We start from the raw sequence: 20,920 nt of genomic DNA, 5'->3' as shown, positions 1-20,920 counted from the left end.
TCCTTGATTTTGTTTTATTTATAGTATTTTTCTTTTCAATATTAAATAAACTTTGATAAAATAAAACATGGGATTAAAGTCTGTGCAAGGCCTCATTCACACTAAAACTACAATTTGTCACAGAAATGTATTATATTTTGCAACTTTTAGGAATTATTCGACGATTGGTAATGTGAACAAGGCCTTACCTGATGGTACACGTGGTATCATCAGAACATTGGTGTACAATTAATAAAGCTAGATATTAAATTTACAGTCTTCACTTATTCCAGTTTTTCAGGATCTTTTCAGCAGCGTCAAAAGTTTCATCTTTCTGTAAGAAACAAAAAAAATAAAAAAGTTAAATTGAATTTCTACCAGAGTACGGTCTTATTCACATGAGCAGATTTCACCTCATGTGCTGTCCATTTAAATAACGGACAGCACACTGACTCATGCAACTCAATGGGGCTATTTACACATCCATGTTTTTTCACGAAGTGTGTGTCCGTTGTGTGAAACTCACCACATGTCCTATTCTGGTCTGTTTTTGCAGATCACGTTGCCCATTGAAGTCAATGGGTGCGTGAAAACAATGGACAACACATGGATGATGTTGTGTGCTGCCTGCGTTTCATGCATCAGTTGCTAAAGAAATGCAGAGGGGAAAAAAAACATGCCACACGGAAACTACACTGACGCACGGACAGTCATATGCATGAAAAACTGCCGTTTTTTTTCGGACGCAAAATCAGGACACACTCGTGTGAATGATGCCTAACTGATGTTCTAAATCGAACAGGCCTATAAAGGTTTGGCCGCTGCATTGTTTCCTGAAACTGCTTCTTTCATGGAGAGGGAAAAAAATAAGGATGTTCTCACACAGAAGATTTGTTACAGAAATTTTCACAACTGTCCAATTCATCCGAATCCACTCAGATGCGTGGTACGGCTTTTCAGTCGCAAAAATTCCTACAACAAACATTTAGTTGTGGTAATGGTATAGCTTCGTGCCATACAATCACCTGCCTCCAGCCTAGCCTCTATGAATATACTCTAAGGTTCTTTAATCTAAGGCCTAGTTCACATGGAGGCATTTGCAGGAAGATAAAATCTGCCTCAAAATTACTTTCTTGCCGCAGTTTCTGCAGCGCTTTTCACCCACGGCCATTGAGGGCTGCAGACAAAAAATCGCCACCGGAAAAAAAAGCTCTCTGCCTCCCAGTGATTTCCAAAGAACATGCCGCTTTTTTTTCCAGCAAGCGACTACTAAAAACCAATGTGGTAAAAAACACCTCGATTTCAATGGTAAGCAGTTTTGGATGTTTTTTGTCACCGATTCCGATGCGGTTCCCACGACAAAATCAGCGCCAAAAAACTGAGCTGGCCCTAAGATTACACAGGTGACTTTATGCTATGGCACTGACATGGTCATATCAAGTCGTATATAGTAAGTTCAATGCTACATTGGAAAGAAACTCTAACCTGCTGCTATCCAGTCATCCAACATAGTGACGAATTACTGTAGGAACAATAGTAGTAGCCCACATTTACTAACACTGGCGTATCGATAAAAGGCGATAGTTGAAGCGATTTGCGCCAAATTTATTAAAGGTCTAATAAATAAAAAATAAAGAAAAACAAAAATATTTTCCCTAGTAGGCGACAGGTAAATTTATGACAAAACAATTTGCATATAAGGCAACTAACCCTAATTTTCAACACTACTAATAGATGGTATTGAGTGGTTCTATTCGCTTATTTCCTAATAATTAAAATAAGCTTTATTAAAAGGCACGTAGCCTATATTCTGAAAACAACCCATGACCCCAGAAACGTTATCACTCATATAGATGTAATGGTCAGTCCCTGGTGACAGCAGTAGTATTATACAGTATATACTAGAGGGAAGCATCTGCAGACCACTACCCCAGAATTGATTCGGAGCTCATTGTACCCCTGATGACGCCATCTCAGCGAAACACGTCCAGGGGGCTTTGTTGAATGTTTTTAACATACCATATACTAAGATTCAATTCTGGGACCGACTGAAAGACTTTCAACAGGCTCCCATTGGCTGTCACAATCACATGGACATCACGTCATCTTATACAGTTGATCAACAAGGACTGAGGACTGACAGCACAGAATCTCTAATCTAAGTATAAGGTCATCTAGTTTGTTTTAGGCTTTATTTAGACGACTGGGTGTCCAATCAGCTGTGAAAAACAGCCATTTTTCACGGTCGATTTGCACCCGAGCAGGAGCCGCTTTCACGGATCCCTCATAGACTTGAGTCAGAACCAGGACCCTCCTCGATCAAAACTTCTGACGTCACTGTCGTTTCATAAAACTTTTGACAAGTCATACTCTAAGGCCGGATTCACACGAGGGTGTGCGTTTTGCGCGCGCAAAAAATGCGGTGTTTTGCGCGCGCAAAAGATCCGCAAAAGCTCAGTGTGTCATCAGCATATGATGCGTGGCTGCGTGATTTTCGCGCAGCCGCCATCATTATGACACACTGTTATGTTTGTAAACAGAAAAGCACGTGGTGCTTTTGTTTTCATTCATAGTTTTGACTACTGTAGTGCGCATCACGCGTGGCGCACACAGAAGTGTGTACGTGTGCAGTGCGCGGTTTTCACGCACCCATTGACTTCAATAGGTGCGTGATAAACGGCCAAATATAGGACATGTCTTGCGTTTCACGGACTGTCTGAACGGCCCCATTGACTAACATAGGTCCGTGTGAGGCGCGTGAAAATCACGCGCGTAGCACGGATGTATTAGACGTTAGTCTGAATAAGTCCTAAGTCAAATAAAATAACAGAATTGGATAAGAAAAGGAGGTTTGGAAATATACGCTTCTACCCTTTGAATCTACACAAAAACAGGCTGAAAAGTCTCCACAAATGTTTTATGGTTGTTTAACACGGGCTGGTAATGTTTCAGTTTCACTATTGACGGATAGTTCGATTTTTAAGTATGGTATTAAGTAAACTTTAATTTATTCGTTGTCTTACCTTTATAAAACAGAATCGTATATATTTTTCAAATTGGTTCCTAGTGTCGGGTCCACAAAATGCGGTTATTGGAATAGCTGCTAGTTTCTACAACAGAGATACAGAGAAAATGTTTTCTTCTTAAGATCCCAGTCTCATACACACCCACTGCATAATTTTCAGCTATAATAAAAGATTTTAGTGAAAATGCAAAGTGAATGGGAACTGAAACTTTCTACTTCACCTGCAGTAAGTGACTTGGAACAGAGTTGCAAACTGCCTGCCTAAAATGGCAGCACCTGCGGGGCCCAGCCGCGGCTCTTATGATTGAGGCAGGCCCGCGAGAAGGAGTTTAGCTAACAACTCAATTGAAATAACTTTTCGGAGGCAGAGGATAATGGAGACGCATCTGCAACCTTGGAATTTGTAAGACAGATGATCAATGCAAATACTAGAGAAGACGTGTTAAGCAGAATTTCCATACATTATTTTTGGCTTACATAAAGCCCAGCCATTTGTGGAACAAGTGTTTTCAGCAAACCTGAAACTAAAAACCACATGTGTATATTCTGGCTGTCATACGGAAGAAAGTGAACTCCGCAATATGAGTGACTGCTATTTTGCTCACCTTTGTTTTTATCATCCACTTTACAAATCTGTAATCGTAGGCTTCATCATCCTTCAAATCAGAAAGGTCCACACCTTGAACGGATCCGAAAAAAATAAATTTTATTTCATATAACTACCATTCTCACCCTTCCCTGTGCTTACATACTAGTTAAGTAATAGTGACCCTTTCAATGCCCTGATCACTAGAGCTCAAACTTCAGTTACAAAACTACGGTATTTTTTTTTTTTTATATACTTGTAGCCGACGTCTTGACCCTGCACCTACTGGTCAATGACACTTTGCAAAAAAATGTTCATAGTTCATGGAGACCTAACCGTATATTACACAATGAAAATGAAGTTTAGTGTCTAGTATGACGTTATTTGAACCAAATGTATAATGTACAAGCCTAACAAATCCACTAGGTGGCAGCAGAACATAATGCAATGGTTTTATGGGAAGTTCACCTCAATCCTTTAGAACAGTAAATCTGGAGGAACAAGAAATGCAGCAGGACCACAGTAAAGGTGCTTTTACGCAGTTAGATTTCCTGGCCAACAAACGAGCGCAGATCAACAAAGCACAGAGATCGGTGCTTTGATCGCAATGAATGGGGACGATCGATCATTTCTACAATAGTTTGTCCCAATCATTTGCATCTTGTCGGCAGCACATCCCGTTTAGATGGGGATATGTCCTGCTGACTAGCGACCATTTTCTGGCCGCATGAAAGATGCGATCAGCTGATGAATAAGCGCTGCCCTGTTTATGAATTCGTAATAATGCTCATTCGACCGATTATTGGCCCGTGTAAAAGGGGTTCTCATAATAATTAACTACCCTTTCCCAGGATAGGTAATAAATGTCTGATCGGTGGGGATCCAAACTCTGACACCTATCGATCCCTAAACGCCCTATATGACTGGTGTGGTTGCATGCGCGGCTACCGCTCCATTCACTTTCTATTCGGCTTCCGCAGATAGCGCTCAAGACATGAAGTGTGAATATGTCCATTATACTTTTTCTCTGTGTAGCTTCCACTCCTGGTTTTGATTTCCAAATAATAATGCAAAATACTGCTGTGTAAAAGTGGACTTAAAAACAAAAACAAAAAAAACAACTGTTCTAGAAGTGGACATAATAAAGATGCTTATCTTTGTGGCTTACTCCTACTATGCTTTGGTCTGCAGCACCAAGCTCCAGAAATTTCTATGGGCTGTATGCAAATAACCAAGATATTGCAAAAATGCAGAACTATTAGAATATATACACGATGCAAACTTTTTTTAAAAAAAAGTTGCATTTCAGAAAATAAGTCTCTATCTCTAGTCCCATTTTGCACTCCACTTTTATAAAAAGATATGCATGTTGCAATTTGGCACAAATGGTTAATACCTTGCATAGTAGATAAGACAATTTGAGTAAAATGCGGGGGGGGGGGGGGGGGGAGGCGCAAATATGTTTGCTTTTGTTTTTATGTTAGAAGGGCTGTATGGTATGACACAAAACTTATGATTTGCTTTGTATATTACATTTCCCATGACACCGGTCTGTGTAATTCATATGAAATCCTCAGTCAGTGCCTGGAGCATCTGCCATTAGTATTAGCGACTCGACGCCCACTAAAGCCGAATTGTTCTGCAAGTGAAAGGACCGTTTACTTGGTGACCGCCGGATTGCGCAGACTAGAGACGTGATCACCATAAAGTCACAAACCAAAAACATCAAAGACTAAATCAATATACATATATCAAACCTAGAAAAAGATTGATGCTCCGACAAACTAATATATCGAAAAAAATTTTTTATTTAAGTATCTGATTAAAAACAGAATTACGACTTAAACGGAATCCACAAGCCTAGAGGAAGAATAGGACAACTCACTGCGCCTGTATATAGTGAATAGTATATTAGAGTCAAATGGCGTTTTGGTGCCAACTGCCCTCATCTGGCGAAACCCGTTAGCGCCGAAACACGCATTGGGGTGGATGCTCCCTGTGCGTTGCTCCTATATTCATTATGGGTATGTAATGCCCATTTGTATTTGCACAATATTTGATTGACTGCTACATTTATCTATGCACTTCGTATCATTGTACTGTATATTCTTTTACTTATGCCATTTGGCACCAATATACTATTAACTATTCACAGGCTTGGTCATGCTTGGGGTTCAATATCATTGTTACCATTTCAGTGAGCTACACAGCAAGTTGTTTTATTCTTCCTCTAGGCTTGTGGATTCCTTTTGAGTCGGTTTGTAATTCTGTTTTTAATCAGATACTTTAATAAAGATTTTTCAATTTCTATATATTAGTTGGTCGGAGCATCAATCTTTTTTTAGGTTTGATATCATAAAGTCACATAATCATTCAAAACCAGCTGGTCACCAGGATATTAGTAGAGAAGTTGAGGATAGGTCATCAGTATATCATCGGTGCGGGTCCTGCTGCTGAACTGCAGCTCTGCTATACACACGTGAATAGGAGCAGAGCAGCAGTACTGCATCTCAGCCACTATTCAACGGCCGGAGCCAACTGCTTCCGACATGTACGTCCGGTGCTCTGAGGCAGTCGGAGCGGCTTAAAAGGTGTGGGGTCAGGGTGTCTGACCCCCACAGATCATGTACTGACCGGATAGCTCATCAGTTGTCCAGTAGTGGACAACCCCTTTAAGGACACCTGAATCTCCATTTCACAGTGGCAATGATTCAAGGTTAGCAGCGTGCATGTTATGCGATTCCTTAAGTGGGAGAGCAAGTTCATTTTTGTTTTCTGCTTTCTCGCCATTCCCTATGAAGTCTGTGAAAGCTGTGAATATTTTCTATGTACTGGAAACCATTTATTACCTAGTACAGAAACATCAGCAACCATGAAATATCCCCCTTCTGGAATGACTGGCTTCAGCCCGGCTTCCTGCAGTAAGCAAGCCATTCGGTCACGCTTGACTTCCAGTTCCCGAGGTAGCTCATTGAAGTAGCATTCTGGCTCATCCATTCTTTTTAAGTCCTTGAACAGAGCATGGGCCAAGGCTTCCTGCACATAACAGAAAGATGTTGACAGCTATGGGAGAAACCCTCTTAGCCACAAATCCCCTCGGTATATACGATTTTGTAAAGTAAGGCTGGGTTCACACACCCTATTTATGGACGTAATTCGGGCCTTTTAGCCTCGAATTCCGTCCGAAAATACGGCTCCAAAGCGTTGGCAAACATCTGCCCATTCATTTGAATGGGGTTACGATGTTCTGTGCCGACGGTCATTTTTTTTTTTTTACATGCAAAAAAAAAAAAAAAAAAAAGACGCCCGCGTCAAAGAAGTGCATGTCACTTCTTGAGACGTAATTGGAGCCATTTTCCATTGACTCCATGGAAAAACAGCTCCAATTACGTCCGTAATGGACGCAGCGAAAAACGCCTGCACATGCCATTACGTCTGAAATTCAGGAGCGGTTTTCTCCTGAAAACAGCTCCGTAATTTCAGGCGTATCGGAGGCTGCAGTGTGAACATACCCTAACAATGAATGCACAATATATGCATGTAGTGCCACGCTCATGGCAGTGGCAATTTAATGCAATTGCCCTTTTTAAAGGTTATTTACCTCACCCGATACTCAAGAAAAGCAGACAAACAATACTGAGACAGGATCAACAATACATACACACTAAAATCTGATTACTACGTTACAATAATTTGTTCTCGCATTACAGAACATAAGATTAAGATCAGTTTGCAACTATTAGTAGTCAGTGACTTTACTAGCGCAATACTGATAAATATTCGTTAATAGTAAATCCAGTTACAATTCAATATTAACTAAAGGTTAAAATAACAGTGGCTATGGACACATTTGAACTTAACGTTTTTTTTTATTAATTGGCTTTCTGAAGGTGAAGTTAAGCAACTTCCTAAATAGTCTTTAAAAAAAATATATATGTCTTTGCTGCTCCTGGCTGTATAGGCCCTCTCTCTGCTTTCCCAGGTTTAGGCTACATGCACACGACCGTTGTTTTTATCATTGTGCTATCCGTTTTTTTTAATGGATTGCACACTGACCCGTTTATTTCTATGGCCCCATGCACACTACCATGTTTACGGATCCGTGTGAGTGCCGTGAGACCAGGTCGTAAAACTCAGCAGGTACTATTCTTGTCTGTGTTTGCGGCTCGCTCTGAACTATTCAAGTCTTTGATGACGTGAAGACCACAGACAGCACACAAATGCCATCTGTATGCCGTTCGTGCTTTGTGGATCCATTGTTTACAGGCCGCAAAATACAAACAGTCGTGTGCATGTAGCCTTAGAGATAGCAGAAGGGAGGTGTAGGTTGTGCTGTAGGTGGCAGATCAGATTGTGCGGAAGGGGAAAGCTTCGATGTCTTCATGGAGAGCAGATCATACAGGCTGAACTGAACCAGGGTGGAGGAAAGAACATGGGGGAGGGCATGAATCAAATTGGCTGTGCGAGTGTGCAATGAAAGACAATCTGCAGTGGGTGGGAGGAAACATCATACACTTATTCAGCATCAGTGTCTGTCAGCACAAGGGGAAATCAGTACAGGAATGAAGCTGTGCTTGCATATGAGAGTTAGAGAAGGCACCACCATTCTAGAGACACAGACCTCACGTCCAGCATTAATTACTGGGAGGGACATGCCCACATGAGAAAAGTCTGCAAACTGCTCCTAGTTTCAAACTGCATATCAGGGGTGTGCATAGCCTTGAAACTTTTTGTCTCACCTTTGTAAAAACAATACAATACTTACTTGTAATGGAGTAGGACAGGTATATATACAGTTCTGCTGGACTGTCTGCAAATGTTTGATAAGATGTGCAGGGCCAATGGACCAACCAAGCTGGGAGAAATATTTCATAATTATTCAATGTTCACTATGATTGTCACAACGTAACTATACATGAATCACAAATGTGTGTGCAACATAATTTCATCGTTTCTAAAAGACAACCCCACATATAATTTTTTACTCGTAATAACTGCTTTCCAATACCAACCAAAACCCCTAAATTGAAAAGTGGATATTCAGTCAAAATGATCTGATATGTCGTAGATACATGAGAGAAGACAACAATGGTAAAGTCTGATCTTGAACCACATTGAGATTGAATGGGAAAATCCCAACCTCTGACTCCAAATGGATTTTAAAAATACAGCGTTCAGCAGATTAAAAGGTACTATTAAAGGGCGGGGGGGGGGCAACAACTATTCTACACCAGTTTTCTGTCGTAGAAAGTCGCTATTTGCAGTAAAAATGGTGACTTATGTGCCATTTTCGCCACTTTTCTATAAAGTGGACAGATCTTGGTGGAAGGAGCAGTCCCAGCCATGGCCCGATAAACTTACTATAATTTATGCCAGAAGCTGGGGTGAATTATTGCGCACATCTACATCAGCTTATGGTTGGTATAGATTCTACTTTCTGGTGCACAGACTACCAGAGAGGCGTGCGCCTCTTAATAAATTAGAGCATTTTACTCAAATTCTGTATGTTTAGACTGGCGAATGAATTGCCAGTCTTAATAAATTCCCCCAAAAAGGTTTAGATTTGTATAGTTACATTTAAAAAAAACAAAAAACAAACGGTGGGATTGCATCTTGCATTATATCCCCCTTCATAACTATGTAAATTTCCAGACTCCTCTTTCATATACGATCTTTGTGTAATGCTGAACATAGATAAAATTTAGTACATCATCTTTCATCCATCTCCTCCTCCTCTACCTGAACTCCAAATTACTATTGAGAAGTTGAGAAGAAAAGTACCTCAAGCTCTCCTCTTAGGGTGCCCATACATATTAGACGAAAGTTAGCAGGACTGGTCAACTATCTATTATGCATAGGGATCTCCCGACACTCCCCCAAAGGTAGATGTCAGGGGAAAAAAGATCCGGCATGTTGGACATCACCATGCCCGAACCTTTGTTCTTGCAAGGAATAAGAAGTCTGTCAGCAGCTTATTCTTCTCTCCCCATTGAAATAAACGTGCGTTCGCGGCCAAACGAAACATGCATGTGGAGTCGGGGGGAATAGTTGTCAGTCTTTAAGCCTTATATCCATACAACCCCACATAAAAGGGGTTGTCCGCTTTAGAAAATTCATACTTGTTAGACGGGTCCCGTGATAAAAATGTATTACAAAGTGTCCCCCTGTTGGAACCCCCAGCCATGAGTTGCAATCAGTGGGGAGATCTGGCAATAAGTGTTTAATTTCCCTACAGCGCCACCACAGGGGAAATTACAAAGTGTCCATTCATATCAATGGGTTAACGGTGTACTGCAGGACTGGACAGGTCCTCCAGAGCGACTAACAGCTCTTCACTCTGGCCTAGAGAGGAGGATCCTGAACAGAGGAGCCCGCACTCTATTAAGTCAGAAGTCCCTAATAGGGTATATAAAATGGCTTTTCTAAACTGGACAACCCCTTTAAGTGCTCAATGTTTTCTCCAATTTACAGGGGTGGTCTACAACAAGACAACTGATGACCTATCACTAGGATCATTTACATATTTGGAAAAAAACTAATTTTCACTAGCATTATCAGTGTGACAGCACCTATTAGGTTAGTTAGGAGATCAGGCATTACTAAACTAGTCACAGATCCTCTTTAAATAAAATTCTGCTTAAAATTTTGCTTCAAACATTGTTTTGTATCAGAAAGAAGAAAAAAAACATGAATATATCCTTGCAAGGCTTACCTTCCATCCAGTTACACTGTATGCCTTCCCTGCGCTTCCAATAGTTATCGTTCTATCCCACATGCCTGGCAACATTGCTAAAAAAAATACAAAAATCCACTAAACAGAATATCAAATAATTGATCCACACATGAAGCGACTGAACCGTACACTACTGTTCAAAAGTTTACGGTCACTTAGAAATTTCCTTATTTTTGCAAGAAAAGCACAGTTTTTTTTCAATGAAGATAACATTAAATTAATCAGAAATACACTCTATACATTGTTAATGTGCTAAATGACTATTCTAGCTGCAAACGTCTGGTTTTTAGTGCAATATCTACATAGGTGCATAGAGGCCCATTTCCAGCAACCATCACTCCAGTGTTCTAATGGTACATTGTGTTTGCTAACTGTGTTAGAAGGCTAATGGATGACTAGAAAACACTTGAAAACCCTTGTGCAATTATGTTAGCACCGCTGTGAACAGTTTTGCTGTTTAGAGGAGCTATAAAATGGACCTTCCTGTGAGCTAGTTGAGAATCTGGAGCATTACATTTGTGGGTTTGATTAAACTCTCAAAATGGCTAGAAAACGAGAGCTTTCATGTGAAACTCGACAGTCTATTCTTGTTCTTAGAAATGAAGGCTATTCCATGCGAGAAATTGCCAAGAAACTGAAGATTTCCTACAACGGTGTGTACTACTCCCTTCAGAGGACAGCACAAACAGGCTCTAACCAGAGTAGAAAGAGAAGTGGGAGGCCCCGCTGCACAACTGAGCAACAAGACAAGTACATTAGAGTCTCTAGTTTGAGAAATAGACGCCTCACAGGTCCTCAACTGGCAGCTTCATTAAATAGTACCCGCAAAACGCCAGTATCAACGTCTACAGTGAAGAGGCGACTCCGGTATGCCGGCCTTCAGAGCAGAGTGGCAAAGAAAAAGCCATATCTGAGACTGGCTAATTAAAGGAAAAGATTAATATGGGCAAAAGCACACAGACATTGGACAGAGGAAGATTGGAAAAAAGTGTTATGGACAGACGAATCGAAGTTTGAGGTGTTTCGATCACACAGAAGAACATTTGTGAGACGCAGAACAACTGAAAAGATGCTGGAAGAGTGCCTGACTCCATCTGTCAAGCATGGTGGAGGTAATGTGATGGTCTGGGGTTGCTTTGGTGCTGGTAAAGTGGGAGATTTGTACAAGGTAAAAGGGATTTTCAATAAGGAAGGCTATCACTCCATTTTGCAACGCCATGCCATACCCTGTGGGCAGCGCTTGATTGGAGCCAATTTCATCCTACAACAGGACAATGACCCAAAGCAGACCTCCAAATTATGCAAGAACTATTTAGGGAAGAAGCAGGCAGCTGGTATTCTATCTGTAATGGAGTGGCCAGCGCAGTCACCAGATCTCAACCCCATAGAGCTGTTGTGGGAGCAGCTTGACCGTATGGTACGCAAGAAGTGCCCATCAAGCCAATCCAACTTGTGGGAGGGGCTTCTGGAAGCATGGGGTGAAATTTCTCCCGATTACCTCAGCAAATTAACAGCTAGAATGCCAAAGGTCTGCAATGCTGTAATTGCTGCAAATGGAGCATTCTTTGACGAAAGCAAAGTTTGGAGAAAATTATTATTTGAAATAAAAATCATTTATAACCTTGGAAATGTCTTGACTATATTTTCTAGTCATTTTGCAACTCATTTGATAAATATAAGTGTGAGTTTTCATGGAAAACACAAAATTGTCTGGGTGACCCCAAACTTTTGAACGGTAGTGTATATGCGCACACAAAAAGTTGCGTAAGCACATAGGTGTACATGGATGCATTAAACAATACTTATGTAACTTTACAATGCAATACTGCTAGAATGAGACAAATTGTATGTGCCCACTTACCACAATCATATATATCAAAACCACACATGGTCCATAGCCTCAGGATCTGCACACAGGTCTACCCACAAGAACGAAGATACTTTAACGCATGTACAAACTTTAAAGGGGTTTTCCAGTCCTAAGATATTGATAGCCTATCCTCAGGATAGGCCATCAATATCTCATCAGTCAGGGTCCAACTCGCGACACCTCTGCCGATCAGCTGTTTTGAAGTGGCCGCAGTGCTCGTATGAGCGCCACTTCCCCTACATTTCCTTTACTGCTCACATTGTGAATTGCAGTATGAGCAGCAAAGGAAGTGATTCACAGTATTACAGCCTTCTATTGAAGTGAATAAATCACATGATTGTCCTACAGCCGTACTCTTTACATACAGAGTGAGTATTCTGCATCTCTTCATGGGGCAAAATTTAAATGGAAAGTATATGAGTAAGTGGCATAACTTTTTAATGACCCATTATTAGAAAAACATTTTCAGGAAATGCTAACCCTCTTTTAAGGCCTGCTTACACGAACGTGTTAAACGTCCATGTGTCGGCCGTTGAAACAACGGCCGTCACTTCAACGGACCGAGTGAAAGGTCCGTGAGAAAATAGGACATGTCCTATTTTTTCATGCTTCATGCATCCCTCCATAGACTCTAATCTATGGGGGATGCGTGAACTCGCGTACCGCAGCGCAGAGCACAGTTGCACCCCGGACGTGAAAAAACTGCTGTTTTCACGTCTGAGATGCGCAACGCTCGTGTGAATCCAGCCTAAGAGTTAGTTGGAGGAAAACCTGGCCACTAATGGTCTGGAAATCTCAAACATCTGCCACGCCAGAGAAACAGTCCCATGCTGGAGGATTACCTGGAAAGCTACCAAGCAAAAAAAAGGATCTGGAGGCAAGCCGTATTTGGCCAGGGTAGCCTTAGGGTCTGAGCATTGTATATAATCCAGCACCTTGTAACCCTACTCTTGGTTTGTAATCCTCCTAAAGTATTTTGCAATCATTTGAAAAAGTATTAACGGGATTCTTCAGTTCAATATTTTAACAAACATATTAAAGGCTATATAAAACTTTGAACAGACGGGTTCAGTAACAGGTTTGATTCACCTGTAATCTTTTACATCTAAATGTATAACTTAGATGTGGTAGATTAGAGGTGGGTCCTGCGTGACTGATGGTCCGCAGGACTGACGGATTCAGGTCATAGCAAACGATACAGTTGCTCTGTATAGAGAAAACAGATCAGCTGTATCCCAAAAACTAAAAACGAATTTTTAATAAAAACTATTTAGAAAGTTGCACTGATAACACTAAAAAAACCTTTATATTCAAAAAGAAAATTGCCTCTCAAAGGTTTACATAGCCTTTAAAAGGTATACCATAATGATAAAGAAAGGTATTAAAAAATTCTGCACTGGCCACTGATACATTGTTGCTACAATTTACACTGCTTAGCAGCTCAATATGGGCGGGACTGCAGTGTGATTGACAGATCTAGTCTGAAACTGTAGGTCCGGTTATACAGTCCTGTGTATTGACAGATCAATGTACACATTTTTACTGAGGCACAAAAACAATGTGTGTGTCTGTGAAAATAATGTTATGCAGCGCTGATGGCTGTACTCCGTTATCTCCTAACACAGCAGCACTAGATATACACACACAGCGACAATGAGTGAATCTCCCTTAGATACAGAATAAGGCAATTTTATTCACAAAGTCTCAAAATAAAGAAGCTGGGCAGATCTGGAAAGTGGGGCAGATTTACTATTCACAGTGTGCCAGAATTCTGTTTCAAATAGAGTAAAAAAAAAAAACGGCGCATGCCATTTATAAAAAGGAGTTTTGGATGCTTTTTGCACCTCGCTAAAAAAAGGGGACATGGCTTAGATGGAAAAAAGGGTGTGGCCTAGAGAAAAGTGGGCCGGCTTAAATGAGACCAATTCGGCAAAAACTTTGGCCCAAAAAATGGTCTATAGTAAATAAACCAGGTGGTTGAGTAACGTTAGACTAACGTGTCTAAGAGGTCTAGAATGATGCACCAGATTTATCATACAGCGTGAGCCCCTGTGATAAATTTGCTTTCTTTTCTGCCTGGTCTAGTTTTAAGATGTCTACATTTAAAACAGTAATTCTAAATCTGCCCCAGTATTTTTTTTTTTGTATTTATGACTGTAGTCTATTGAAAAGGTACGTACTAGAATTTATAGAAACCCTTTAATATACGATATAGAAATACACTACCTATTTTTACGTGTTTGCTTCCAGCGTACACCAGCCATTCATAAACTTCATCACTGATACAGAGTATGTCGTGTTTGATACACAGGTCAGCAATAATCTGCAGTTCTTCCTTTGTGTACACCTATAAAGCAGCAGCATAGACATTTTATTGAAATCAGAAGCATTTTGATGAACAGATTCTATAACGTGCCCTTTACCTTCACACAGTGGTCTACCTCAGCACATGGCTAAAATAGGTGATTGAGAAAATATGCAATGTAGATTCCCTCTCCTTAGTGCACTACAACTTCAGAATTGTGTTGAAGACCTTAGTAACCTCAGACAGACTGGTTGCTAAGGAAGAGCAGTCTGATCAGAACTGTGGTCGCTAGGCAGTGTACCCCTGGCAACCAGTCTGCCTCAAATCTTTTGACTAAATTGGCACATTGTCGACAGCAGGGAAGATGAAAATAAGCTATACAACAGTAAAATTACACTCCCTATCTCTGCCTCTATATGTAGTTTGATTTTTCTAAAAAATAAATAAAATAATCAAACTTTGTGAAGAAGCCTACACACAAAAAAAAAAAATCGCTCTATAAAAAAAAACAAAAAACCCAATGCTAAATTATACTTACCTTTCCTATGGGGTTATTTGGAGTGTTAATGATAATAGCCTTTGTTCTAGGACTGAATTTGCTGGCCAGTTCTTCAGGATCCAAAGTCCAGTCACCGCTTGAAACAGAAACTTTGCTACTTTCCTTCTGTGAATTCCAAACATAAAGAACATTTGAGTCCAACTACGGGGACCTGCACCTATTGCTACAACATCTCCCCTAACACGGCTGGCCACTAACTGGAGGCGACGTATGGAGCAGCGTCTCCGTACAAGTCTATGGGAGATACGGAAACAGCCAAAAGAGTTTTCTTTGCACGTTATTTTGCTGTGGTCTACGATCACAACAATCAGATTTAACATTTCAGTGCTTTAATTGCATTTTTCTTGTTTGTTTTTCTCCCAATTCCCAAAAATCTACAGGGTAAAAAAATAACTGCAGAAAAACAGTTCCTATGAACATTTCCTAAAACTGCTTTTATATATATATATATATATATATATATATATATATATATATATATATATATATATATATAAATAGGAAAAGTAATAGCATTTGAAAAGCATACCGTGTAACATGAGAATTGCATGCTACTTACATATCTAAGTGGGATGTAGATAGGAGTGGCTCCAGCCATCTTTACCATGGGTTCATAACAGTCATAAAATGGTTCAATTATAATCACCTGTTTAACATGAACAAAAATAAAAATTATAAAAAAAAACAATATTCAGTTGAGTATATACAGCAAATGGAAATGGCAGACGTTATAAGTAATCTTCAACATGAAGTGATCGCCTTGTATCTACACGTCCACTGTAATATTTTTTAGTATAGTTACCGGCATTTGTCATTCATGTATAAAGAAGAGACCACAAAGAATCTAAATATGACCTCCAACTCCTGCTTTCATGCCACTATACCTTTGCATCCCTGGGATAAGAGGGCACAACCACCACTCCCTGCCTGGTTTGCCACATTGCAGTGCCTGCGTAAGGGGAAGTCCTACATAGAATCACATTGCCCACAGAGAAGGATAGACTAAACCTGGGCTGGGTATCCCCACCCACCCTCAGCAGGTACAATTGCAGCTACAGAGATTGCATCTAAAGTAAGTGGATTGTTGCAGCATGCGATCATGCATTCCATTTCTGTATTTGTAGGCAATTACAAACACATTAAAGGGTAACTAAACATATGGAAAAAACAAAAAAAAAAAAAACTTTTGACATGTCATAGTGACAGGTCAGACAGACGTTTTGATCGGTGGGGGTCCGAGCAACGAGACCCCCGTCGATCGCTAAAACGAAGTTGCAGAATCGCTCGGGTGAGTAGTGCCGCTTCGTTTCTGATATTCTTTCTTCGGATCGGTATAAAAAGTATATGAGCCTGTACACCACTTGCTGGGCCTTCTTTGGAAAGTCGATCAGAAACTAAACAGCACAGCACTCACCTGTGCGCTTCTGCTGCTTCGTTTTAGCCATCGGTGGGGGCCTCAGTGCTCGGACCGCCACCAGTAAAAACTACTGACATGTCAAAAGTTTAGTTACCCTTTAAAAGACATGCATTCTATATCTATACAAATAGTGTAGACTTTAATACTTTATTGATAGGTTATCAATATTTATAAAGCTTAAAGAGCCTCTGTCACCACATTATAAGTGGCCTATATTGTACATGATGTGATCGGCGCTGTAATGTAGATTACAGCAGTGTTTTTTTATTTCGAAAAACGATCATTTTTGACGGTTATGACCTATATTGGCTTTATTCTAATGAGTTTCTCAATGGACAACTGGGCGTGTTTTACTATATGACCAAGTGGGCGTTGTACAGAGGAGTGTATGACGATGACCAATCAGTGACCAATCAGCGTCATACACTTCTCTCCATTCATTTACACTGCCGATAGCGATTTAGCTATATCGCTATTTGCAGCCACATAAACACACCAACGCTAATCATGTGTCATGACAATGAATATACATTACATCCAGCCAGGACGTGACGTGTATTCAAATCCTGACTTCTGTAGCGTCTGTGTGATTTACAGTACAGCACAGCGAGATCTCGCTGTGTGACAGTTTACAGCGTAATCTCGCGAGGCTACGCCTGCTATGCTGTAAATCACAGAGACGATACAGAAGTGGTCAGGATTCTGAATATACATCCCGTCCTGGCTGGAAGTAACGTATATTCATTGTCATGACACATGAGTAGTGTTCTAGTGTGTTTATGTGAATGGAGAGAAGTGTATGACGCTGATTGGTCACCGATTGGTCATCGTCATACACTCCTCTGTACAACGCCCACTTGGTCATATAGTAAAACACACCCAGTTGTCCATTGAGAAACTCATTAGCATAAAGCAAATATAGGTCATAACTCCGTCAAAAATGATCGTTTTTCTAAATAAAAAACACTGCTGTCATCTACATTACAGCGCCAATCACATTATGTAGGAGATAGGGCACTTATAATCTGGTGACAGAGCCTCTTTAAACAAAAGCCTGTAGATTTATACAGTCAAAGTATTATTCAGGCATATAAATAAAAGGCGCCCAGATATGGAGAGGAACTGGCGCCAACTGGCCAGTATCAACAAAATAACACTAAATACGATCCTTTAAAATTAAAATAATCATGATCGGGTAGGATAATACATTTTAAAGATTCAAACCTTCAAGAATGGGCTACACTGGAGCTTGCAATGATCTGTATGATCAGGCCGTGGGAGGGTCAATTGACCAACTTGACCGTGTCAGGCATTTATCCTGTCACTCAACCGTTAGATCAAGTAGTACTATCCAACTACACTACAACCTATAAAAACCAACAGTACCCCTTTTTACAGGTTTATCTAAAGCTTCCATATTACGTTCCAAGGGACGAAAGCAAAACTAATGTAGTAAATTGCTGCTGGAATAACCAGAAATAGCAAAATAATACTAACCTCATCACCTTCTTCAACTAGACCCTGGACAGCACTGAAGAGGGAACCATATGCTCCAACCGTTACAAGGATATCTTTGGTTGGATTAATCTTTCTTCCTGTCACTTTACCATAAACTTGAGAAAGAGCATCTACCAACAGTGGGTGACCCTGGAAAACAAAACAAAAAATCTAAATATATACAGATGTAAGCAGAATTGAATCATTTGGTTCACTATTTAACTTTATTTTGTGCGTCATGATATTTTAACCTAAATGTTAAGTACACCTTTGTAAGCACCTTTTTTTTTTTTATTATTATATGAATGTTTTTAAACAACTTTCCAAATCACTTTTTTTAAGATGAAGCGTCTATGTATTCTGTATAGATAGAGGCTGTATTCTTCTGTCTCAGCTGATTCAGTCAGTTTCTCTAAACTGACAGCTCAGCTGAGACAGGGTCCTGGGTGTCTCTGATCAACTCCGAGACCCCCCACCAATAGAAAGTCTATGAGTCCGTACACGGCTCGCTCGGCTTTCCAAGTATAACCGAAACTAAGCGTCACAGCGCTCACCTGTATTAAAGACACACACTGATTTACTGCTCTGCATTCTGCCCGCTGGAACAATTTGGACCTGGAGGTATAGTTAGTTAACCTTTAAGCACATACAATACTTAGTGATATACCACTAAACACATGGTTAGGAGACAACGTATTTCTAGGAAATAAAACGTAAATGTTTTACTCACAAAGCCACGAGTGTATTGATTTAGTTTATCAACAGACGCTGCCTGAGCGAGACCTTCTTTCACATAGGAAGGAGGAGATATGTCCGGGAATCCCTGACCAAGATTCACTACAGTAGGATCTGCAGCCAGTGCCGTGAATTCAACCCTGTACAAGGACATGCACGGTACATATGTCAGTCAGTGGAATGAAAACGAGGGTTTCATGTATATACAACAAATAGTAATAATAAATAATAATAATAATAATAATAATAATGTAGCATAAACAGCATGAAATGGTAAATATTAATACAATGTACTCTATGTTTATCACCTAAAGGGCTATTCCCTCTGTTATCTCATCCACGGTATGTGCCACAAATGTCTGATAGAAATTCAGGAGAGCGTGGGGGAGAAGCTCGAGAGGAGCGCACATTCAGCTGGTCTGTCAGACTGAGCAACGAACGGCATCCAGCAGCTTGTATTGTAAGGGCTTGTCCACACACAACGGAATTGCCGCAGAAAATCTCTGCAGCAATTCCGTTGAAAGTCAAAGGCTTTCCGCTGTGGCAAAAACGCACCATTTCCTGCGGTTTTTACGGTAGAAAATGGTGCAGAAATTGCTGCGTTTTCCCCAATGTTAAGAGATGGAGATAATTCTGCACACTTTCCGTGGCAGGAATGGACATGTTGCGGTCCAAAAAATATGCACCACAGGTCAATTTCGGCTTGGAAATCTTACGCAGCATGTGGATGAGATTTGTTAAATCTCATCCACTCTGCTGCTACTGTATTCGGCTGCGTTTTTTCCTGCTGAAATTCCGGCTGGAAAAAAACGCAGCAATTCCATTACGTGTGGATAAGCCCTTGGACAAACAAGCTTCAGAAGACAAACTGTGCAACATTTTTAATTAAAAATATTTACATTTTGGTTTTATTATAAAATAAATTAAAACAAAAACAAAAAAAAAAAAAAAAAGTCTCCCTAGCCTTTAATGGAAAAACGTGGGCAAAGTTTCATAGTTAGTAAAATAGAACTACTAGAGTCATGTAGAATACCAAGTCCATTCATTCATTTACTCTGGTCCCTAAAATACATGTTTGCAAGGTGCTTTGTACACGATAGGTCCTTAACACCCAAGGAAAGAACATAAAATTACTGTTACTGGGCTGTACAGGAGAATTCGAAAAATGATGTCCCGGTCTATGAGAACACTTCCTGCTCTGCAGCGATTGGCTGAAGTATTGCCAGTATTATGCAAAATTCATGCAAGGGGCGGGCAGAGCAGGAAGTCTGTGAGGTAAAGCTTCAGCCAATAACTGGGGCAGGCACTCTTGTCAACTCCTCCTGGGCAGTCCAGTAACATGCAGCAGTAGTTGCTATTTCCTGTGGTGGCGAGTACATATATATTGAACAGAGCATTTTGGAAACTTGTATTTAGCGACAGTGAAAGAACTAATGGCCCTGTTATGTTACATGACCCATTTTACGAATTATGAAGATTCGCCCAGAGTCTTTACTATACTAAAATCATATTTTCCTTTGCCAACAGATGGCAATATTGAGTTCGAAATCAAACCTTGTATTTTACTTGAACAATGTTTTAGAATTATATTTTACCTATGCCTATTACTTTGCTGAGCAACATAGTATCGCTCACCTTTATTTAGCAACTGCGAATATAGTCGTTGAAAGACAGACTTAAAGGGATTAAATGCTAAAATAATGGTCTTATTTATTACTTTGTAGAAACCCATATAGTGCAGTAACCTCAATGAGCGAAAAATGTGCCATCCTTAGGTATTTATCCGATGACTGTATATTTGTTTGCAACCATATTGCTTGCATCCGTATCGATTACATACACACTGGGGGAGATCTAGCAATAAAGTTTTGGTGCTACATAAAACTGTGATCCGGTCTAATTTTAATGGATTTTATAACTAGATGTCAAATCTGTTCAGTGGGTGGCTGACTGCCAAGACCCCCACAGATCCAGTGAATGAGCCAACACCAAAATTCAATGAAAAAAGGAATTCCCGGTCACTCACTTGTGGTTTCTCAAACCCCATTCATTTTAACGAAGAATGACAGTATATGTGTGACCACTGCTCCATTGATGGTCAGTACCAGCTCAGTCTATGGAGTCCCAGCAACCAGAATCTCACCAAATCAATTTTATTATTCAGTAATATTAGTAACAGATATAGATCTAGCTTGAAATAATAGAATGTTTACT

General features: G+C 40.2%; 1 protein-coding gene across 6 annotated transcripts in view; it reads right to left on the bottom strand.

The window, feature by feature from the left end:
* KYAT3 (kynurenine aminotransferase 3) overlaps positions 1-20,920 on the bottom strand; it is a 38,235-nt gene continuing 17,315 nt past the window's right edge. For 5 of the 6 annotated variants that reach the window (XM_075833255.1, XM_075833250.1, XM_075833251.1 and 2 more), the window contains 11 exons: positions 18,702-18,846; positions 17,972-18,121; positions 15,617-15,703; positions 15,037-15,162; positions 14,420-14,540; positions 10,303-10,379; positions 8,356-8,445; positions 6,440-6,626; positions 3,610-3,683; positions 3,003-3,089; positions 1-313 (listed from right to left, as the gene is read on the bottom strand). In XM_075833255.1, coding sequence (XP_075689370.1) covers positions 260-313; positions 3,003-3,089; positions 3,610-3,683; positions 6,440-6,626; positions 8,356-8,445; positions 10,303-10,379; positions 14,420-14,540; positions 15,037-15,162; positions 15,617-15,703; positions 17,972-18,121; positions 18,702-18,846 — 1,198 coding nt within the window. In that variant the 3' untranslated portion in view covers positions 1-259. The remainder of the gene's footprint in view (positions 314-3,002; positions 3,090-3,609; positions 3,684-6,439; positions 6,627-8,355; positions 8,446-10,302; positions 10,380-14,419; positions 14,541-15,036; positions 15,163-15,616; positions 15,704-17,971; positions 18,122-18,701; positions 18,847-20,920) is intronic. The other variant, XM_075833256.1, reaches the window with a different exon arrangement.

Source organism: Rhinoderma darwinii, chromosome 7 (genome assembly GCF_050947455.1).
Source record: "Rhinoderma darwinii isolate aRhiDar2 chromosome 7, aRhiDar2.hap1, whole genome shotgun sequence".
Classification (NCBI taxonomy): Eukaryota; Metazoa; Chordata; class Amphibia; order Anura; family Rhinodermatidae; genus Rhinoderma; species Rhinoderma darwinii.
The sequence above is the reverse complement of the archived record's forward strand: the minus strand, read 5'-3'. Positions and strand labels throughout refer to the sequence as shown.